This window comes from Festucalex cinctus, chromosome 17 (assembly GCF_051991245.1).
Source record: "Festucalex cinctus isolate MCC-2025b chromosome 17, RoL_Fcin_1.0, whole genome shotgun sequence".
Taxonomy (NCBI): domain Eukaryota; kingdom Metazoa; phylum Chordata; class Actinopteri; order Syngnathiformes; family Syngnathidae; genus Festucalex; species Festucalex cinctus.
Window position 1 is genome coordinate 15,687,749 of NC_135427.1, and position 24,362 is coordinate 15,712,110.

At 39.9% G+C, this 24,362-nt stretch overlaps 1 protein-coding gene across 28 annotated transcripts in view; it reads right to left on the bottom strand.

Annotated features, from left to right (window-relative positions):
• tcf7l2 (transcription factor 7 like 2) overlaps positions 1–24,362 on the bottom strand; it is a 103,029-nt gene that overhangs the window by 33,188 nt on the left and 45,479 nt on the right. For 16 of the 28 annotated variants that reach the window (XR_013279582.1, XM_077503717.1, XM_077503712.1 and 13 more), the window contains exon 5: positions 22,476–22,535. The exons of the other annotated variants lie outside the window; for them this stretch is intronic. Coding sequence is in view for 15 of the 16 variants with exons in the window: in XM_077503717.1 (XP_077359843.1) it covers positions 22,476–22,535 (60 nt within the window). In the remaining variant the exon portion in view is untranslated. The remainder of the gene's footprint in view (positions 1–22,475; positions 22,536–24,362) is intronic. 28 annotated transcript variants of the gene reach the window in all.

The window sequence follows — 24,362 nt, forward strand, 5'->3', positions numbered from 1 at the left end:
ATCAACAAGCACATTAAATTAATTGTTACGGTTTAATAAAATACAAACAAAACTTAAATATAAATGTAAACTTATTGCACAAAGATGACTTATTTCATTATATACAGTTACTCAATTGGCAATTTATTGAGATAAATGAACACAAAATACATTTGCATTTGAATTTTTTTTTCTAAAATGTCTTAAGCCAACAAAACTGAAAGAAATGCTGATTTGAACAAAATAATTCCAAATTTTAATAATAATAATACTATTTTTTGTAGTATGATGAATATACTGTAATTAATATTTAACAAAACGTTTTTTTTCCACTTTTTCTTTATTATTATTGACAGAAAACTCATTCCGTATGGAAGAGCTGTTTAAAAATAAATAAATAAACAAAAAAGTGTGCATGTATATAAAAAGCAACCTGGGCCAATTAGTGAGGTGAAACGGAAGAGGGAGCTGCTTGTGCTTGTGCGGCTTGTGCTGCTCGGTCTTCCGCTTCCGCCGCACTCCAAAGAATCGGCGGGCCTCGCGGCATAACATGTCACGTCGACGGGATTGATCAACAGGCCCGCCATTGAAAATGGCACATTGTCAGGAAGAAGCCAAAGCGCATGGGGAGTCACCTGACTCTGTCCTCGCGCCCCCCCCCCCCCCCCTCACAACCCCATGTGTTGTAGAACCAAGCAAGCGGACCTATTCTGCACCCTCAACATACAGTATATACGTATAGCTATACAATAGCAATCTGGAATCCTGCTCCTCCTCCTCCCACACTCAGGCAATCCACCTCATCTTGTCCCTGAAGGTGGAAAAAAAATTTGCCATCTTGGATTTTTTTTTCTTCTCCAGTCTCCACACACTATGCGCACGCAGCACAACCCAGATAAGGCAACACAAAAGGCATGAGGAAACACACGGCGGGTTGTGTAACGGCAAAAATATACAGTAGCAGCGGGAAGGGCGAAATCTACAGCGACACGACAATGGAGCCTTCAGCTACAAGCACACTTGTGGTTGTGTCACAGCAAGATGGGAATGTTTACTACGACAATGGAAACAACATCAAATGTACACTGCAAAATGTATAGTGCGATGGATGCGCCAAATCATTTGTTCATAGGATACTTATTAACTATGGCAACCCAAAAGAGATCAAATATAAAAGACAACCTGAGACAAAACACATAGTGGTGCCTTGAGATAAGAACCTCAACTCAACTTTATTTATAACACACTTTAAAAACAACCACACTTAATATTACTGCAGCTGACTGAGATCAGTTGTTGTAACCGTCTCCATGTATGTCCACGTCTGTGTAATACTGCCCCCAGGTGGCCACGCCATGTACATCAGAAAAAGGAGCACTATATATAATAAATGGAAGTAAAATTTATTGAGGCATTTTTACTAGGGATGCACGATCATATCGGTGGCCGATAATTATCAGCACTTATCGATCTATTTGACGTCAAACAGATAAACCAGATAATAGAAAAATCCACCATTAATTATCAGCAATTATCAACCAATTTGATGTCACACAGATAAACCAGATAATCAAGAAATTCGCCAAAAATCATCAGCAATTATCGACCAATTTGATTTCATACAGATAAACCCGATAATAAAGAAATTTGTTGTGGCTCATATCAATAAAATTCAGTTTCATTGTTTCTTTAAATACATGGAAACATTGCGTAAAGTTTCCACGTTTCAATGTATTTGTACATGTTCGAATTATGGTAGGATTCGAAAGTATATTTGTATTCAAGTTAATATTGCGAACAATTATCGGCTTACTTATCGGTTATCTTTTTAAATTTTTGGTTTATCAGTATTGGTTGAAAATAGCATTATCGTGCATCCCTAATTTTTAGTATTTAAAAAAATATATATATCAAATATTAATTATGTTTTGCTTTACAAGTATGGCCACGGAATGAATTAAACTTGTATTTATACTTTGCTAAATATGAAGTAAATCCCCAGCAACATAGAGAAGCAAAAATAAAATCTTGTCTGTTTTATAATGGGGATAATGTTAATTTGGCAACTCAATAGATACAAATACAACATCACAAGATAAACAGGAAGTGGGAAAAAAAACAAAAAAAACTATGGCAACAATGGATCTATAAAAGGGCCTTTTTTTATATAGTAAGACGACGTAATATTGTGTCACTGTGATCAAAGTATTCCGACTTTGATCAACGTTTCGTCCAAAATTTAACCGGAGGATTTTATTTTCGGGAACAACAACTTCTGTTCTTAGCTGTCGGCAACAACAGGGGATAAAGTCAAACAAAAGTTACGGCAAACTTGCGAGTTCAAGGTAGCGAAGGGTGGGGAGGGGGGTGTTGGTGTGCACTCCGAATGCGTGTCACGTACAGTTAACCTTTTTATCGGGCACGCCTGTGGTCTCATCAGTCGATGAAATTCTTCGCCGGCGGCCGGTGGCGGCTTAACCGAGGGGACGCCGACCAATAGAAAAAATATTTCATTGTGTTAGCATTTCAAATGGCGAATGGAGGGCGTTGGGGGTGGGTGAAGGGGGGGGGGGCGTTCTCCAACCGATCGTTGCCAGCGGAATTAATTGCCTATTCCGAGAATAATGTCCCTTATCCGCGATCCTCGAAGGGCTCAACGCTGCTCTTTTTTTTTTTTTTTTTTTTTTTTTTTTTAAGTTTCAAAACAGAAAGATGCCTGGGGGGCGGGGTAGGGGGTGGGTCATGGCCCATTTAGGCAAAAAAATAAAAAATGCACTGAACCGACATAATCCTGTTGACAAACGCATATGTTTTACTGCTACTTAAACGGCGTTTAAAATAATGTAAAAACAAACAATATATATGCATTCAAACGCTATTTTTTCTCATATGTTTTCTTTTTTCTTTTTTTAAATACATTTGGAACGTTGCTATGTTTGACTAGGTGCCAACGCTCCACAAATGTCTCAAGACGGTGGGACCCCAGTGGTGCTTCGATCCTTTTATTTGGGGGGGGGATTTTAAGTTCAGGCTCTGTTACACATCGGCCAAGCATATGCGCTGACCCCGACTTATATCGGAGCATTTTCTTTGTTTTTTTTTTAGCCAGATCCCAAGCTAACCTTTATGAAGCCGTCCGGCTTTTCAGACTCAAAACGGCATTAAAAATGTGGATTGTTCCAACGCTAAGACGGAAAAGCTGGGACCCCCCCAATGGAAAAACTGTGCAATAATCAGTAAGAAAACACTCGCCTACAGAAAAAAACGAACACTTCAGTTTGTTGGTGTTGGTTTTTTTTTGGACAAGTGAACGAAATTCGGTGTCGATTTCACTCCGCGCCAGACGGACGGGGTAAATTCACCGCTAAGCCCCCCTCCAACCACCCCCATTACGCGCCTTCCCCTGCGTTCATCGCGGATTCAGCCCGACGGAGTCAATCTTATTAACTTCCACGCCGGTTCACACATGACATTTGCTTCCATTTTTTCCCTGGCCGACATCAAAAACATCAATTAGCAGCTGGAAAATGGGAAAGCACGAATGACGGACGCCGATAACGCCGGCTCATTTGAAGAGGGGAGGGTAAATCTATTCTCCCGTTTTGAATGTGCTCATTACGATTGCCAGTTTTCAAAGAAGACCTCCAAATAGCAAAGAAATTAAATTTATCTCGTCGAAATGGCCAAGAATTGTTTTTTTTCTCCTCCCTTTCTTTCTTTCTTTCTTTCTAATCCGACGTCTATCTCGCAGCCTCAGCGCTGCGACGCTTTGTGTCAAAGCTGCATTCTTTTTCTTTTTTTTAATAATTATTATTATTTCTCATTAGAATAGATCACAACTCCCCACAGAAGTTGAAACCCAACACCGTCGCCCCGCGTGCGACCTGTCGAGATTATTTTTAAAGGCAGCCCGACGTCTCTTCAGACGGGGGGAAATTATGCGCTAAAGTAGCCCTAAATGTGACCTAGCGTTCACAGCTAAAGCGCTATCGTCGATAAATGATGTTATCACATTCAAAGGAATATAACTAGATGTTTGTTGCTGTTTTTGTTTTATGAATGTGTCAGTCTTGCAAATCGGTCTCCACAAAGGCTCCTGCTATTATGTATGTTGAGTAAGCAAGCAAAGGATGTTTTAAAATAATATTTTTTGTAACCCGAAATAATTATGATTTCAAGTAATTGCAATTCCAAAATAAAATTTGTCATATTTTATGTGAATTATGACATATTTTGAAATGCATGCTTGCGTCTGAGACTTTAATTCTAAATATTTTACTTTAATTGATGAAAAATGTTAATTATTTTGTAGGATACATAATTGATGGGAAATGTTAATTATTTTTGTAGGATACATACACAGATGCATTACATATTTATTTTGATGTTACTATTTAAAAAAAATTTATTAAATGTTTTGAAATAATTTTTTAAAAATATATATTTAGGTGTAGGTATGTAATACTATATAAAGAAATAAATATACAAGTACCGTCACTAACATTATACAGAATATACTTTTATAGTAAGCATAGGTATGTAATTTATATAAACAGACTATATTTTAAGTTTATTTTTGTAGTTTTTACGATTTTTTTCATCATTTAAAAATCATTTATGGAAAAAACTAGAAAAATACATTTTCACAATTTGTTGTAGACATTATTCACTAAAAATAGGTATTTTCGCAGTTTACTAATTTTTAAGTGTAGTAATCTTTCTTCAAAATGCAAATTCAACATTTAAAAACATAAAATCTTGTCATTTTGTAAAAAAAAGTCCAATTTACCAAATTAAATCAAGTATCAAAAAGACTGACGAGTGGCGTTTGATTTAATTTAATCTAGTGTTTCACGTTGCCATTGATCGGCGGCCGCGTCGTTCATTAAAACGTGAAATCGGAAACCTCCCTCCCGTCCGCCCGCCGTCGCTGACGACGGCGTAACTCAATAAAGCCGTAACCTTTTAAGTAAAAGGCTATTTTTGGTGGCCAAATCCAGCTATTGTCAGTGGCTTCCTTATGCTTGAGTTACATCTCCGAGGGGCCCGAACAAAAGCAACTTTAGCGGCGGAGGGAAGACGCTCGTCATGCGTATCACATTCCTCCGGCCCATTGATTGCTGATCTTTTGACATGATTTCGATGCTTTTTATTTTCCTTCGCCGTCTTGTTGCTTGCGTGACACTAAAGACAGCCGAGGTCCAAACAAGCCACGCGGGGGAGTATCTACTATCTGTCAAAAGAGCGGGGCTTTTTCCCGGTATTAAGCGGCCCGATGCTGGGACGCGGTGCCGAGAATCAGCGGGATGAAAATATCACTCTTTATAATGGAGGCTAATCAGATTTCGGGCTGCTGTTTGCCTTCTGGCTAAAGAGAGACAATAGGCTCGTAAGCAATACACTCACCCGGACAAAAAAACATAAAGCAAACATTTTCACAAGCATCAATGCTCATCGGTACAATTCACATAACGAAGCTGAACAATTTGGCATTAAACCTACAATTTGATTTGATTTTTTTTGTCCTCCCTTTTTCATTTTAGCCCGTCACGGTGATGAGGTTTGCATGTGCGTCTATCAACAATTGTAGTTAAACCCTGGATTTTTTTACCAAGTACCAGCTGCAAAAATATTTAGCTCTCTTAGTCCCACCATCATGGCCTACTAGGCGTACGGTAAGTCTTTAAAAAAAAAAAAAAAAAGCTGAAATTATAATTTAAGTATAGCACATGAACGTGAAATAAAAAATGTACTTGAATACATACAATACAAACACAGTTGTTAAATATGAAATGATGTGTTGTATTTAAAAGTTAAAATATCTGAACTGCTTTGGAAAAAAAAAAAAAAGGACTGTACAAGATGTATTTTTTATTTTTTTTAACAGGCTTTTATGTTTGATGTTATTTTATGCTTCCTAAATTCAGTGATTCCGCACTGTGTGCTTTAAGATTAGATCACTTCCGAAATGGCCAAGTGGCATATTTGTAATTATTTGACAGGAAAAAAAACAAAAAAACAGGCTGTTTAACAAGTGTGCACAGTGTCTGAGCAAACAAAAGCCGCGTGCTTGCTGGTTGGCAAAAGCTCTCCAGGCTATTAACCCATTACCAGGCTAAATATCAAAATGACAAAACAAACAAATGCGCAATTATTGTAGCGTACTTGCAAGGTTATGAGTAACGACACAAAATGGACTTTCGACGAGATTAGTCGGAAAGCCACTTTGCTTTCTGAGCAATTAGCATTCCCGAGCCTCCAAATCTGCACTTGGAAAGTCAACTTTTTTTTTTTTTTATCCACAGATGTTGACGAATTTGCGGCGGCGTCAACCTTGGCCCGAGGGTCGACTTTGAGATCCTGTTCTTAAGCCTCCGAGTCTTAAAAGAGTCCAGAGATTATTCAGCCCTATCATATTATATCATATCATACCTTTCCAAATGACTTTTAAGAGTTTGGACAAATTTGCACTTTCATAAGCGCCCGTGTTGACGGACAAGTCTCCGCTCGTGGGGGGACTTGAAAGGAATGCTTTTTAATGAGCTGAGGTGAGGTTAATTGGTCCGAGTCATGGACTTCTTCCCTGTGAAATCAAGTCCATTTCCTGGACGCCTTTAATAAACAAACACTTCAGCCCAATTTGAGCCTCTTGTGGCAGAGAGATAGAGTAGGGGCGAGCGAGCGAGAGCTTGATGGATGGCTGAGTACTTTTTGCTGTTTTTAAACAATAAGGCTTTAAAAATGGCAACACGAGGCCTTCGCTTGCCATTAGGAATGACATGATGCGGAAGCAGGGCGACTAAGCGACCTTGTAATCAAGTGACGACCGACCGGCAGTTCAATGGTCCCGCCGCTGTAATTACGGAGCAAGCGATCCAATCCGTCTTCATTGCCGCCAGCGACGCCCCACCTATTGATGGATAGTTATCATTAGAAAGTGACAAAGCCCTTAAACAACTGAGGCGTGTGCAGGAAAACTGTGAGTGTGCGTGTGTGCACGCGTGCATGTGCGTGTGGTCAAAGGGTTGCGTCCTGGCTGATAACCACAATAGACTCATTTAAGTGCTATTTTATAGCATTAAAGGACAGGAAATTCCACACTGTTTAGCAGAAACTGCAAACAAATGAACATTCGCTTTAATATTGCTAGCCTAAGTAAGTTGTTGTAAGTTGTCATAGTTGACTAAATAATCTTTGAAAGTTTTAAGGAAACAAACAACAAATTCAACATATTGGTAGCCTAATAGCATAATAAAGTAATTTTTGAGCATTCTCAAAGATGAGAAATAAAAAAAATAATAATAATAAAAAAATAAAAATAAACAATGTTAGCCTAATAGCATAAAAGTAATTTGTGAACGTATTCAGAAAGCAAGAAAAAATAACACAAAAGTAAGAAAATAAAAAATAAATAAATAAATAAACAAACATATTCTTAGCCTTGTAGCATAATCGCCCAAGTAATTTTTCAAAGTTTTCAGAAAAAGAGGGGAGCCGGGGGGAACAACAAATTGGATATATCGTTAGCTGTTACCATAACTTCCTTGGTCGTTTTTGATGTTTTCTGAGAAAAATAAAAAATAAAAACAACAACAAATCCAACATTGTTAACCCAATAGCAATATTGCCTAAGTTGTTTCTCAATATTTCTGGAAAAAAAAAAAAAGAGAGAACAAATCATTAGCCTAATGCCATAATTGCCTAAATAATTTTTAAGGTTTTCAGAAAACAAGATAACAAAAAAAATACAGAACAAGAAATTCAACATGCTTTTCGCCAAATAGCATAATTACCTATGTAATTTTTGAACATTTTCAAAAATAAGGGGGGGAAATAATCAAGTCAACATATTGTTAGCCTAATAGCATAATTGCCTAGCTCGTTTTTGAATGTTTTTGGAAGAAAAGAAAAAAAAAAAACTAACATATTAACCTAATCGCATAATTGTCCAAGTAATTTCTGAAGGTTTTCAAAAAATGAGAATTAAAAAACAAAAACAAATTCAAGAATCAATCTAACAAAAACACACCAAACACCCGAGGCTTAAGACTTGAGAATTACTATGGTACAAAAAAAAAAAAAAAAAAAAAAAAAAAGTGCTGCAGACGACGGCAGTTTTCTCACTATACATCACAAAACTGACACCCCCACACACAAACACACACTCCCATTCTTCCCAACGACGTATACGTGTTCACATCCACGTACACACGCTTGGCTGACGCTGACACGTGCAAAAGGCAAAAGATCTCGTCGCTAGCCTTTTATAGCACGCTGCTCCGACTACACACACATAACAAAGATGCACACACTTGTGCAGCCAAAGACGAAAACCGCAGGCTGCCACTGGTCGGCTCCTCTATATTTTCAGTCTATATATTCAGCGGGCTGTATATCTTAATTATGCCTCTTCTCCGAGAAGGCAGAAAATGAGGCCCTTCCCGTCTTGACTTTTACGGGGACATTATTACACGTCTGTGCAAAAAAAAATAAAAAATAAAAAACACACACGTTGGTTGGGTTTAGTTTGTACGCAGGATCCATTGCAAGAAAAAAAAAAAAAAAGCAAACGTGCTGTCAAAATGAAGAGCAGCAGGCTGGGCTGGATTAAGACCTCACAAGGTAGAGAAGACAGAGAACAAATGGGCCCCCAAGACTTGCAGCTCAGTGTGATTATCTGCTCCCTTTTTCCTCATGGGTCGCAGCTTTTAAGGGTCACCGCCATTTCGCTCACACGCACACACACACAGGTTGAGGGGCTGTGCCGTTTCAGCGGCTCAATCGCATGTGCAGCTCTCCATCGATAATGCTCAGCGACCCAGCAAAGGCCCGCATGGCGAGCGCCCGGCCCCCGCCTCTCTGCTGGAATTAGACTGGCGCCCGTATTGCAGACGGCCCCGAGGTGGCGCTGCAGCAGGCGTGTGGTGTGGGGAGTGAGTGCTACTGTAGCTGCAGCCAGCAGATAACGCAGGCGGTGGAGGTTCGTCTATGATAGCAAAGATCCTAACGCAGCGATACGGCCTTCAAATAAAGACACTTGTGCTTTGCAGTAGACACGTCGCACTTCATCTTTTCTTTGATGTGAAATGAACTTAAACTTTTGTCATTCTGGCTCGCACTTCTTTGCTCCATCAGTCTGCAATGGAAAATAATGGGGATTACCGATTATAGGCCAGACGGATTTCTGTGCCAATATTTGGCATTTTGAAGCATATCGGCCATTTTTAAATTGGGGACGCCTGATTGGAGATCAATTTCAAACTGGGTTATCTTGGCGCCGCATCAGAACAAAAATGCAGGAGTTTTTCCATTTTTATTATTTTAATAATATGCTAAAAAATTATATATATACACAATCATAGGTCTACTCAAATATGTTCGAACATACTTGTAAATACATTTGAAAGCACTCGCAAATACATTAAAATGTAAATTGTAAATGCTATAAACATTAGGGATGTAGCGATAAGGGTGATATTGTGATATTAAAACTGCCACAATATCGTCGATCTTCATGTTAACAATATTTAAAAGCAAGACATCTGTTAAAAAAAAAAAGTCAGGTTAATTTTAAAATTTTAAAACGTGTGCATTTCTAGCACCCTCTGGTGGCTAGTTTTTTTTTTTTTAGTGCAATTTATTTTTCATTAGTGATGTTTTGGCCCTTCTATGTTTAAAATCTACACTAATTGTCAGATGAAGGGGAACGTAATATGCCTGTGAATCGAGTCAATATGAGTAGGAACTGAATATGTGCGTGTATTAACAAGTACGCGCCTCAATATTAAATGTCATTAGAGATTGTACGTGGTTTATATGCCTTGCTGTTATGTACAAAAGCACAATACTGTGCTTTTTTTTTTTTTTTTTTTTTTTTTTGTATGAGCTCCCCACAATATCGTGATAATTATCATATTGTGAGCTTCATATCGTGATAATGTCGTATCATGATGTTTGGATATCATTACATCCCTAATAAACATACCATATTCGTGCATTCATTTTCTTGACCGCTTATTCCTCACAAGGGTCGCGAGGGGTGCTGGAGCCTATCTCAGCTGGCTCTGGGCAGTGGGCGGGGGACACCCTGGACTGGTTGCCAGCCAATCGCAGAACATACCATATTGTTTCCCATAATGACAAAATATTAAGCAATCCCCCTCTTTATCCTCTTTTAAAACACACCTTAAAACACATCTGTATTCTTTGGCTTTTGCCGCACCATGAGACTTATTCCTGGTGTTTTGTGGTGTGTAGTAGTTTGATGTTTAGTCTACTTATTTATGTATTTATTTATCTCTTGATTCACTCGCCTAATTCTTATTTATTTACTGATGTAAAATGTATTTACTTGTAAAAAAGAAAACAAAAAAAAACTTGTATTCGCCCTTCAGAATGTTTGCTTTGTTCTTTATAAGTAAAGTTGGAGTTGAGTTGAGTTGAACATGTGCAAGACAGTACCCCGTTGCATTATGGGAAAGAAAAAAGTTAAACCTAAATCCTGTAAAATATATTTATATACAAAGTTCCCTGGCTATAATGCGGTTCACTTTTCGCAGTCTCACGGATTTTTTTTAAGTGCAATTTTGCATTCATTTTTTTTTTTTTACAGTAATGTACCTATTTTATAACATTTTATGACGTTTTATGAAATTTTATGTTTGAACATGGAAAATGTTTAAAAAAGAGAAATGTGAGTAAAATGTAAATGCCTCAATGACAAGTGTATAAACTACGCGGTAGGGGTTTTAGCACTTTAAAACATTTATAATAAATATAAAACAAAGTTAACTACATTGCGGCTTTCATTTATTGTGGGCATTTTTCGGAACCTAAACCCAACGTAAAACGAGGAAACACTGTATAAAATAAAATGTACAATATAATATAAATGTAATATAAAACATAATATATAATATAAAAGAAAATAGGAAAAAAACACAGGAAAAGAAAAATCTGCAATATAAAATTAGATACAGTAATGCACGATTAAAGAATCTGCAAGATGGCGAAAATTCAAAAGCGATATGACAGAATAAAGCTGCTTTAGAATTTATGTCTGGATTTGAGATCACTGCGCATTTTTTGGACTGGCTGGCCTGCTGCAGTTTGTTTCGCGACACTTCCTTTGACGACGCCCGGAGGCTACAATTAAGCCCCATAAGAGCCTTTTTATGAAGTTAAGAAGCGCAGACTGGACAGTGACGGGGGTAGCCGAGGGAAGACGGCGAAGAGGCAGGAGGAGGAGGCGACTCTCTGGCAGCTGAACTGGCATTAAATAAATGTGACAGCCAGTGAGCGTCAACGACAAGCCGGTGACGCCGGTGTCTTGGCGGGTCACGTAACCTCCGCTGTCAAAAAAGCAATGCGGGGAAAAAAAGAAATAAAAAAAAAATTGGTGATCAGCGCGACGAGGTTACAACACAAACCGCTCTATAAATACTCGCCGGCTGCGGAGATGCGTGGATGCAGATGTCACAAAGGCTTTTTTCGGAAGGGGGTTAAGTGGGTGGTGGCTGTGCGTGTCGTTCCGTGCCCCCCCCCTCCCGTACGCTGAATGGAGCAATACAGCTGGCTGCGAACAAAAAACGCTGACTCCCTTTCATCAGCGAATCAAAAACAAAACAAAAAAACGGCGACGAAGAAGAAGAAGGCAAATGAATGTATCATTTCTATCCCTCCTCCTCCTCACAATTCCTTTTCCGTCGACCCCTCGATGGAGATGTTTACAGATCGGCTCTCATTCCCCCTCTTTTTCACATTTGCGCTTGGACACGTTTCAAAAGCGCGGGCCTTTTCATCTGCGAGGAAATTTTTGCTCCTTAATGGCTTTCAAAACAGGAAGCGGCGACAATATGAAAGCTGCTGAAGGCGCATCACTCGACGCATCCGAGTGCCAAGGTGCCAAGTGTGCCAGTCACGCTGACCCCCCCACTACTCCCCGACCCCGACCACACCACCCCGCCCCATCTGCAGCAGGCAGCGGCATGCCGTCGCCCCACCAGCCGACTCCAGCCTGAATGCCATTCACGGCTCGGTCTGGGAATTGTGCTTCAAGTTTTGCACGCGCTATTGTGCTCTTTGCTCACAGCTGCTGCGTTTATTTATAAAAAAAAAAAAAAAAAAAAAAAAAAAATCAACGCCGAAAGGGTCCATGAATGAATACATTCGTGTGCAAATCATTCCAGAATTGATTAGTCGATTCCCTGAAATGTATCAGTCACCCGCAAAAAATAAATAAATAAATAAATAAATAAATAAATAAATACATAAAATACACCTTTAAACTGACATGATTAGAAAATTTGTTGCGTGTTAGACAGACCCATATGTTTTGTTTTTTGTTTTTCAGGGCCAATATCAATAGAGATTATTAATCGTTAAGGAGGCTGATAACCGATATTTGGAGCCGCTATTTATTTTCAATAAAAGGAAGAATATTGGCATTAAAAAAACAAAACAAAAACAAAGCACGTCTATTGAACAACTTTTAAGATTTGCAAGATACTGGAGTTTTTTTTTTAACTCATTTATATATATTAATTTATCATTATTATGTTATTTATTTTATATTATATATTATTGTGTTATATTATTTATCATTTAATATTTATTTTTATATATTGGTTTATGATATCTTATTTTATCTTTGTTTTAAAATTCTAACAAAAGTTTCAGGGACTGTCATAAACAATCCAAATAAAATAAAAATGGTTATATAAAACGAATTTTTCAATCAATCAATCAATCAATCAATCAACAAAAGTCATTGGCATAGTGCCTGGAGAGTCCTGTGGGAGGCGGCAAAATGCCCAGGTTGCTCAGAACGGAGAATTTACGGCACACCAAAAATCCCAGTTGGGTCGCGGTTCAGTTCAAATTTGGTACGGGAAGGGAAGATGATGCCAGACGTAAAGTGTCCTTTCACAACATAGCAACAAACATGTTTGATCCAAATCTGATGCAGCGTTTCAGAATAAAATGTGCATATTGGGCTATTTTTAGCTCTTTGAATTCAAGGTGCCCTGAAAGTTTTCCCCTGCTTTCAGTCGACCTATTACCTGACGGCCCCATGATGGCGCCCAGGAAGTTTCATCCAAATTGATGCTTTGTATTCGCTCCGTCATTAACTACAGCCTCTTCGAGTGCTTCACGTGGCCATGAATGCTTTCACATCAAATACGCCAAGTGCTATTTTAATGGCGGATACGTAGGTGTCTGTTTACTCATGTTGTATTCATAATTTGGCCTCCTGCAGGGCATTTCGTGTCCACCGAGTACCCTCGAACACGCCACGAGGAGTCTTTCCAAAGGCAGCTACTTGTACACGCGCTGGTGCACACTCGGATGAAACAAAGCCTAACCGCGCAAGTCAACCTCACCAAAAGAACTCTTTTCAAATGTTGTTCAGATGTTCTCTCCCTGGGTAGGAACACAAAAAAAAAACGTTTTTCCACATTCACAACTTGGTTCCCCTCCCGTAGCGCCGTTTCCACAGACGGGAGCGTGAGTTCCCTCCTATCGATTTTCTCCCGGCTTTCCGAGCTGGTGTCGTCTCCTTGTGCCCTCCCCCTGCTTTTAACCGGCTTTTTTTTTTCCCCTCCCATGGCATGACGCTAAAGAGAGATGGGAGGATAAACTGATATACGCACTCAGAAGTTTTGGGTATTGATTTCTTTTTGATGCAAAAAAAAAGAAAGAAAAGAGAACAACAAGAAAGAACAAGCTCAAAAGATGGGCAGCGGCTTTTTGATCAGCACTACAGCGAGCCCGGTTGGTGTTGCAGTTGCGCATCGCATCGCATTGTTTTCGGGGGGTTTTTCTTTGCCGGGCATTGTGCAACCTCCAAAAAGGTCTGCGGAGCCTATTAGATGCAGTGACCATAAAGGAATCGTGGACGGGATTCCTCTTGTCCAGTGGCCCAGAGAACGTGTCACTATGAGGCCTACCGCACTAAAATGAGAAAACAAAAACTGAGGATTGACATACTGTACTTCCGCATCATATATTCAAGGACAGTAAAAAAATAAAAATAAAAAATCTAAATCAGTTATAGTGTCGAAAAGCATTTTTCACCATCCGCCCAACTGCTGTGATGTGCGTCCGTGTCCACTGGGGGCTACAATTAGCCCATCAAACACATTCCGGCAGGGAATCGGCAGCGGCACTCCAATCGCCTTTTCTGGCTCTGTGAATCCGGGGCGACTTGTAGCCTTTCATGTGCGAAGGCTGCACGGCCACCTCCCCGCTTCTATTTTGGAGCCGTCAGCATTGATGAGATGCAATTAAAACGGCGGTAGAGGGTCGTCAACACGCGGTAGACGCCAAGTCAGGTGAAGGATTGACTTATGAAGCACTGAGAAAGCTTTCGGGTATCCGAAAATTGTCTTCCCGACCAAAGAATGCACGGAAGCATTTATTATTAGAATTCTAATACAGGGAAGCTATCAAAAATACGATTTAAGGATTCAAAAATTTTAAAAATCCAGCTCTTATTTTTAATTTTTTCTCAGCATATGTTTATTGAACAATGTTGAGGGTTCGTAAAATATTGGAGTTAAAAAAAAATCTATCTTAGTCAATAGACATCAAATCTAACAAAAAGTTTAGGAATCTTCCAGGTGCAGTAGCATGTCTTCAAAAGTTAAAACAAACAGTTTTCAACAGTAAATGCAGTTTTTTAAAACTTAACAGAAAAAAATATCAAAAGTATTAAAATTGTACTTATCTAGTTTTAATTTCAAACAAAGACAAGAGGTTCCCAGGGTCAGAAGCATCTATAAAAATTTAAATAATTAGTTCCCTGACTCCCACTCCCCCGAACGCTTTTTTTTTTTTTTTTTTTTTAATGGATCTATTATCGGCCGTATGTTTCTTCAAAATGGCCGATGCCAATATTTGTCAAAATGCTGAATATCGGCGCAGATAATCGTCCCAGCCGATAATCGGTCGATCCATTATCAATACAGTACAGATGTTGCATTGACTCGAAATTTGAGGTGCTTATCAAAAAAGCAGTATAAAGAGTCAGAATTCACCCAAAATGTTTAAAGAAATATAATATTTTGTACATTTTTTTTTTTTTGGTACTCAGACAAAAGAGTTTAACTTGAAAAACTTGGACATTGGGCCGTTCATAAATCACGATAGCACCATTTTACATATTTCATTGTGAAACAACAAAGGTGGACGTGAGGATGCGCATCGGCTTCCAATCTTGGCCTGGCCAGGGCCCGCGTTTTGTCCGGAACTCGGAGCTCCAAAGGGCCTCGGTGGCAGGCGGCCAGGTAATTACGCACATTTGTATGCGGAGCGCAAGAATCGCACCACTCGCAATCTGTCCTCCTCCTCCTCCTCCTCGTGACACGCACTCAAACATGCGCTAATGCCTGGCCAAACACAAGGATGACATTCAGTCAAGGAGGATTACAACCATTTCCAACTTGACCTCCCGCTTCCAGCCGGCCCCGCCTCTGGCGCGGCTGCGCCTGAATTTACGGCAGGGAGGCCAAAGAGCGTTTCGACAGGTGTGCGGCCCATGCAGATGCTCGGCGGGCGAGCATGTGCTTCGCATTAGCGACCGCGGCGCGGGCCAAAGGAAGCTCATCTGGCCGGCTCGTCAATTCTCCGGATCGAGGAAGCCAGCTCTGTCCAGGAGATTCTGAACGGTGCGACTCGGGAGCGAAGTGACAGTTAAACTGCTTTCAATGTGTATTTCCGAATCAATTGGAGCTGAAAAGTGTTGACAGGAAAGCAAAACTTAAAAATCGTAACCCTGACTGTACTTCTATTCCAGACCACAACGCCTACCGCAAGATTAACCCATATACCACCTAAGCCTAAAATGCAGGGGTCAGCAATCTTTTTGAAACTGAGAGCCCACCTCCGACATACTGATTAATGTGAAGGGCTACCAGCAGATACGCACTTCTGAAATAACCATTTTGCTTAAATTATTTGGGGGTAGATCATCTCATCGTTGTTGCACCCGCCATCTTGTCTCCATGAACAATACAGTTTGGTCATGCGCTACAATACCGATAAACTTGCTCTCGCAGAGATGAATTCTCGCGGTAATTGTGAGTTCACAAACTCCGGAGAATACATCTTGTACCAAGCCCGTTGATTTTCACCGATACAAACCACAGGTCGTTCAGACCAATCACAGAGCAACATTGTGTTTGGGGGGGGATATGCAACTGTGACGAAACCAGGAAGCCAGTGCCGACGGCGGGGCTAACAAACAAACATAACATGGACGAATGGACGCTGCAATTAATTCTGTTCTTGCAGAATGACTCACTGTTTCCTTGTTGAATGTTGAACAGCGAGAGGCGCTTTGTGCATTTCTAGCTGGTAAGACGTTCGTGCTCCCACCCCACTTCGACAAGAACGAAGACTACATTTTCATTCATGTAAACGTGTATCGTCCAATCACCTCCAGTTATCGTACAGAATGTCCCGCCTTTCCCGAGCAAATTACCGTGGAGCGGTACCAGATGGCTATTGCGGAGAACTCCCTCGAGTGAAGCGCAATATCAATCTGACTATTGCCAGGTTAACAATACACACCTTTAAACTACACATTTTTAATTCCTAATTTCATACCCTTTTAATAAAATATTTACACGGCTGCAGCAGTCTGTAACGACTACTCTCACGCTGCCCCCACCTAACCAGACAAATATGTCATAAAAGCAACAATTGTGGTAATATCTTCCCAAACTCCTTTTTAAAGGTCTTAGTGCCATGAGTAATGTCACAAAACAAATGATCTGACAAGTGACAAAAGTTCAGTAGGCCGATATGAATCTACACACAAACACCTTTGTGGCTGCCCAGATCCATTTCTAGCCCGAGTTTCAGTCTTTATCGACTTAAAAAAAAAAAAAAAAAAAACTTCAAGACTTGCAATCTTGAGGTGACATAATGACTCGTGGCTGCCACAGATTGCTGGAAGAGGCGGAGCTCCAAGATATAATAGAATTGTTCTCAAGCTATTTTCAACACTTTAGTAACTAATAACCCAAGGACAGACCAATACTATCAATATGTAAAAAAGTATGAAGTTGCCCATATATGGAGGAACAACTACCCCAACTTCTTGATTGCATGTCATTGGGTAAATACTGTACGTATATCAAAAATCCTGGAAAGAGATATAAGCGGTTCCTTTTGTACACGACCAACAGATTTGTCCGATGAAAACATCTCGGGGCGCAATGAATCGAGTCGAGTAACAATGAGACATTACAAATGCAGGGGAAAAAAAACAGGGAGGCTAAATTGCGGCAACAAAGCGAAAGGAAAGTCACGCTTCAAGGAAGCATCTCGCGCGTTCGTTATTCCAGGGTCGACCCCCCCCCCCCCCCCCGGCCCCCTTCCCCACCTCCAAAGAATCTGCCATAGATTGCCAGTGAATGCCAGCCAAAAGCAAGCCAGCTATTCATGCCGCCGGTTGATTTAGGCACGCCTCGCTACACGCCAATCAGCCCGGCCCCCTTTTTGCCTCGTCAGCCACTCAACTTGTCTGACGTCCCGACGCAAGATGGAGATGCTGCCAAAGGTTCCAATTACAACATCCACTGTTGGAAAAGAAATAAAGTAAAATCACAACAAATGTGAGCTAGATTATCTTGACGAGTGAGAAGATTGAGAAAAAAAAAAAAAAAAAAAAAAAAAACGTCCGGCGATTCAACATCATCGCCATTTGCTGCCCGTTAATGAGCCCGCAGAGGAAAACGTGGCTCCAATCACGCCGCCAGGGCTTTTTATTTCAATATCTCGCACAACTGTCACACAAACTAGTGCCTTGCCGCAGCTCGGCTAACTCTAGTTGGATGTTAACAAGACAAATGAATGAATAAATACACCGATAATGCGTTTAGGTAATGTTAATAATGAATGAATGTGAGACTTCTTCTGACAGTGCCGACGATACTGTGACAAGCTCGTTTATTCTTTACCCAGGATGCAGTTCCCGGGATTTTTCACCAGTCGACTGTTATTAGTTTGGACGTATCCACCCCCGATATGCCGTCAGGATTGAGCCATCAAGCATGATGATCCCCCTTAATCTCACCAAATCCAACTCTCCTTTTCACCCCGTCACTCTCGCCTTCCCCGTTTTTTTTGTTTTTTTTGTTTTTTTGTTTTTTTAATAGGAACTTCAAGTTGTTCATTTTAATGCAAATAAGTATGTGAACAAGATATTTTTGTATTATTTATTGCTATTTCTGTTAAAATATTTTACAACAATATTGTATTTTTCATTTGCTATTTTTTGTCTAAAAACTTTGGATGGTTTTCTGTTTTTTATGTCGTAACTTCTAAAAACGTATTACAAATATTTTTATTATTCGTTATTATTATTGTTATCACCATCATTATTATATTAGCAGTTTTTGTCCATATTTTGGTCTGATAATTTTCTTTTTTGTGTTCATTTTCTTCCGCATTTTTATATTTCAGCAAATATTCATTGTTTTATTTCTTTGCAGTAGTTTTATAAAACTCTTTTTATATTTTGTCATCAGTTATATATCTTAATTTTTTTTTTGCATTTCTGTATTCTTTTAACATAAAATATTTTTATATTTGACTTAATAATTTGACTAATTTTGTTAAAATATTGTAATATATTATTTTTGTCATTTATTTTTGTAATACTTAATTTCTGCAAAATGTATATTATATATATATATATATATATATATATATATAAATAAATTAAAAAAAAATTCACAGATCAGATTGTTCAATCAGAAAAAATCAGATTGGTGTATTTTTATAATTTGTTTTATTTTTGTTTAAATTTATATAGTTTATTTAAATGAAATAAATGCTTATTTACGTTTGCATGTTTTTGTTTGATATGGCTAATGTTTTTTAGTTTAGTTTTGTTTTTTTACACTTGCGGCTGTTTTTCAAAGTTCTCTACAAAAAAAGTTGAGTTGGGTAACATGTTGAGCATTTGGCTGGCGTTCAATTAGGCAAGTGTATCTAATGTTTTGACTCGTGCCACTCCCACTGGCAAATGGCGCATTTCTTTTTTGGCAACGCCGCAATAACACCGGTGGATTTCGGATGAGTAACGCAGCGAGCATGTGCACACCTGCATAGGTATGCGTACGCTGTCTGATCGCATTATCACCTGTCTCGCTCAAGTGGCCAAAACTTCCAGGACAGGAACAGGGAAGCACGCTGAGAGCAAAATAAAAAATAAAAAAAAACGCCTCGTATCGAGTTCCTTCCAAAACAAAACTCTGGCACGCCGACAACGTCTACGACACCGACTTGGAAGACGGAGCGTTAAGAGAAAAAAAAGAAACAGCAACAAGACATACATCAAAATGTGAGCCAAACAAATCCGATGGAGTTCAGGTGGGTCTTTCTCGGAACTGCGGAGAGGAACAAAAATCAAATAAATTGGGGGAGCTTTAGTGTGGTTCTGGCTCGCTCGGCCAACCTGAAAGAATTGCTTGGAAGGTGGGGGACACAACACCAAATCCCAAAAAGAGAATTGAGCAGATACCCCACATCCACCCCTGCAAAACCTTCGAGAAAAGCCCCTCTCCTTTTGCAAACAAGAATTCCGGGCAGCTTAAGTGCTCTCTGGAACCACTCAGCATTTCGACAGCACCGTTCAAATTTGACTGCGACGGTGTATTCGTCCACAACTTCAAATTGTTCCTGAGGGAATTCAAATATTTTCTTCTCTCCAGTGACAAAAAAAAAAAAGACAAGTCAATGTCTGAAATATATTTTGCCACGTTGACTTTGTGTGTACTAAAATCACCATCGACTGTATCACCAGCATATTGTAACACTGCAGTTCAAAGTGATACAGTACGGACGATTGAGTCTTTCCATAGAAGTGTCTTGTGAAAATTGTGTCTTGACTCAAACAAGGCATCCAATGCAATTACAAGTTTGCAAAACATCAATCAATAACTTCTAGCAGGAAGAAAGAACCCTGACCCCGAACGCTCGGCATTGATTCACACAGTCAACGCACTCCTCGACATTAAGCAACATGTTTTTTGTTTTTGTTTTTCTTGAATGCCTGACACAAGCAATGTTAGCAAGCCCACGGTCTCGCTTCTTCTTCACAATGATGCCCGGTCTCCCTTTTGTTCGTGCGTGCTTCGTATTTGTTTGTGTCTACGCCGCTTCAGACCGCCGCATCTTATGAAAGGCAAAAATGCATTCCACTTCCTCTCAAAATGTTCCTCGGGAAAGCGAATAACAAAGAGGGTTAGTCATAGGGACGGTAATGTGATTAAGCCCGCGCAGTGCGGCATCGACACTAGCTACATTTTACCTTACCCTTAAACGTTCAGAAAATGACCGATGGTTAGGACTAGTAGCTCTTATTTTAATACATGAAAGCAGTGCCTTAAAGTTGTAAACAAGTTTAGCGTCTTTCTTTTCTGAAATATTTTGCATTTTTTTTCACAATATTTTGATTTTTTTTTCCTAATATGTCTTTTTTTTTTCTTTTTTAGTCAATTCATAAAACTTTTTTTTTGTACTTTTTTTTCTTGATTTTTGTTTTTATACTACAGGATCTTAGTCGTGATAGTTATTCTATTTTTAATTTCTATAAGTTTGACTTTTTTTCCAAATTCTATTTGTTAGTTTTGTTTTGTTTTTTCCCATATTAACATTTTTGTATTTTTCGCATTTAAGTATTTTGGTCTAATATTGCTCTCAGTTTTGTCTAATAATTTTGTACTTTCTATATGTGCTTTTGTTTATGTCTATTTTTGTCTAATATTTTCATATTTGTATAATTTTTTTTCAACTACTCAAATATATTTAGTAACAGTGTCTTTACAGTATTTTACATTTATGTAGTTTTGTCACGTTTTTGTACTGGGGTGGGGGTTTGGGTGTGGTGGTGGTGGTGGTGGGGGGGGGTGGTGGTGGTGGTGGGGGGGGCTCATTCCATCACTGCAGCCAAATCGTCATCCCCCATCTACCCCGCCTCGCCACCCATCCCCTGTTGTACACCCCCCCACACCCTCGTCGGTGAGCCCCCACCCTTCCCGTGCCCTCAGCCCAGTGCTAATTGCTAAATCTGTTGAACCATGCCAGAGCCAACAATGAGACACCTGGAGTTCTGTCAAAACAAGTTTCCCCTGCAAAACGGCCTCCAGTGTTAATACAGTAGCACAGCGAGCCGCCGGGTCTGTTGTCACTCAACGGGCCGGCCGGCTGCGGCAGTCAGCCAAAGTTTGGACGACGGGTGGAAGGATAGACGGGGTCCGTGAAAAATCAGTCCACTGTATAGTTTGTCGGCAATAGACTGGATTATTGATGCCACTTGTAAACTTTGCCCCTAATCGTTGACGTAAAAGCGGCGAGCAAAAGCGTGATTACCGCATTTTTCTGATGCCTAATTAGCGCTGCCGCGGAGGTGAAACGAGTTCTAGTTGCATGTGACGCCTGCGACCCGACCCCCGTCTGACGAGCTGTCATCTGAAACTTGAGTCACGCCTTTCCACGCCGGGACGTGAAATAAAAGTGTTTGTGTGACACCGATGCACACACGCAAGACAGACGGAAAGGCGGGCAGGGCACACCCAAACGCGATCGTGCCAGACCTCGTCAAACAAGTTTGAGCAAAGGTGACATGCAGAAAAAGCAACACTTCCTTTTTGTCTTGCGCTCATCCCATTGGTGCAATTAAGTGCGGTTTTGTGTCTTGAAGGGCTTGTCTTACTTTCTCTCAAGAGAGTGCGCCAAGTCAACAAGCCCGAGACGAGCCAAACCATCCTCTGGAGGAAGTCCCGAGTCAACCCTCCAGGATCCACTTTTAGGGCTTGCCTCCTCCGGGATTTACTAAATCTAAGTTGAAGTATTCCAACTTTGAGTAAAAAAAAACTGAAGCTTGATGATGAAGTGCTGCCACCACAAGTGAAAATATAAGCCACATTTTTACAGTCCTTACAGCGGCATACATGGTTTTTTTTTCGGGGCTCAGCAAATATCACCACTTCTAGTCGTCATGGTGCCGTGCAGTGGCTCATTTGCATCCAACGATACCGCCCCCTCAAAACAGGCTGATTTCAAAGGAACGTAAAATGACAAAAGCAAGTCACAGGTATGTTATGAAAACACAAGCAAACTGTCATTAGTTGTGTGTGGAGGGTGTCATTTTCACAATTTATCAGCAAGATCACCCAGGCCGGTTAAGTATGAGGCATAAAGCGTGAGCGGAGGAGTGGCAAACACACAGAAAGAGAAAATAATGACACTTAGTTTGGTTATGGGGAATAAAAAAGCCAACAAACAGCAAATCAACAAGAAAGAAGCAGCAACTGATTGAGCAAAAAGCAGAAACACAGCGTGATTATCATTATCACCATGATCCCAAGGTGTTTTTTTTTTTTTTTTGGTAATCATCAATTAGCAGGTGTTAATTTATGTGGTGTGGAATCAAACCAAAAAAATCTGGCATGATATTTTTTGGGAATTCAAAGGTCTCTCACCAAATGAAATTGGTGAAGGCTCAGATCTGACTGTCCAGGGAATTCCCAGCAGAAGGGCCCCTGAAAGGCAAAGATGGACGGTCCCAAGTCACACAATTATATGAGCTCTTCACACAGTCACACACACGCATGTACGCGTACGCACACGCACGCACACATGGACCAAGGATTTATGCAAAAGGCAACGCGTTCTCCCTGGAAAATCCCGCATCGCCTTGCTTTCTGACTTATTCAAACGACGAGCTCGTCTCTGCGGGCTCGGCCTCCTCCTGGGTGCATGTCGGAGTCGGTTATTAGAGGCTTTTTACAGCCAGAAAGCGGCAGAAAGACTTTTTTGCCGGTTACGTCGCTGTCCGACCCGGCTGGCTGCTTGTTAAAACAATATTACACTCTTTAGTACATTCCAAACAATTTGCTTGCTTTCTGAGAAGAGAGAAAAAAAAAAAAAGGCTGGGATTCAATGCCAATGCCGGAATTTGGTGGGTTGGGTAAAAATAGTCCACATGAAAAATAATTGCCATTCATGACAAATAAAAAACAAACATTGCCATTGAAATGTGACAAAAATCCCCTCAAAGTAAGATCACTGAAAGGTTGAGCAGGTTAGAAATGAACTGCCCGTTGAAGAATATAATTCCAGGCTTTCTACATGTATCATCAAATCTAATTGAATGCTTTTTAAATCCTCATCAATGCAACTTAAAAAAAATAAAAAAAATTTAATGCCCACGTCGTACTGCATATACACATACACGTGCCCACACATATAACATACATTCATTTACTTATATATTAAGGTTGTCAGTCCATTACAATTTTTAATCGTAAATAATAGCATGATTTTCAGTTGACTCGTGATTATGTGAAAATTAAAATCGCACGTTTTATCTGTTCTAAATATACAACCTTTTTTTTTTGTTTTTCATACTCCTGTTACCAAATACAAATGTGATTTTTCTGCCACTAGGCTGCATTAGTATTTCATATTGGACTTTGGTGACAGGAACACTACACTACTATGGTTTTCAATGACGCGCAGAACGTTTTTAACCTTTATTAGCACCACAGTGGGCAAATTTCATTCTACCTTAAAGTCCTAAAAAGATGTTCAGGTTCAAATAACCGTAAAATCCCTGTAATGTGGAAATTAGAATGCTCTACTCACAATAAAGCGAGCACAGGTTAAAATTAAACTACCGTAAATCCTCCAAAATTATACTAGCTAAAATAAAACTGCCGTAAATCCTCCAAAAATTAGCTCAAATTACAAATAATCTATTAATAGATGTCGATCCATAGCTGTGTGGAACCACATCCTGGCTTTTTTTTTTTTTTTTTTTTTTATTCATTTGCTAGGCGTGGGTATGCAACAATTCCACAGCCGCTGTCCGCTCGGGATACCTCAGGACATGCACAAAAGAAGTGCGCACCAGATGAGATCTTTGTATGTGTTGTTGAGCGTGCAGCTGTTGGTGCGAGTTATCTTAGCTGGCCCTCGGGGGGTTAAGTGCAAGTGCAAATAGAAGCCGGTGATCTCAGCACGGAGAAAGCAACTTGTCGGATTGCTTTCAGGCACCCGAGTTGGTCAGTAAACTAAAGGTCATGTTGCTTTTCCTCGGCAAAGTTCTCTGCCCTTTTCTCTCTCTCGCTCTCTTAAGAAATCAATACACTCTACGTCTTCTTTTTTTGTTGCTATGCCATCATGTACGCAAACACTAAAAACAAGGACTTTGCATCTGGAAAGATGACAAAGATCTGTTGTATCTGAGGAGAGACGAAGAGCCGCCTCAGCCAAATGGAGACTGTGGTGTATAATACTGCTAAGGCTCATTTTATTCGGTTATTTTGCCGAACAACGTATTCCTCATTTAAGGTAGCCGTACTTGA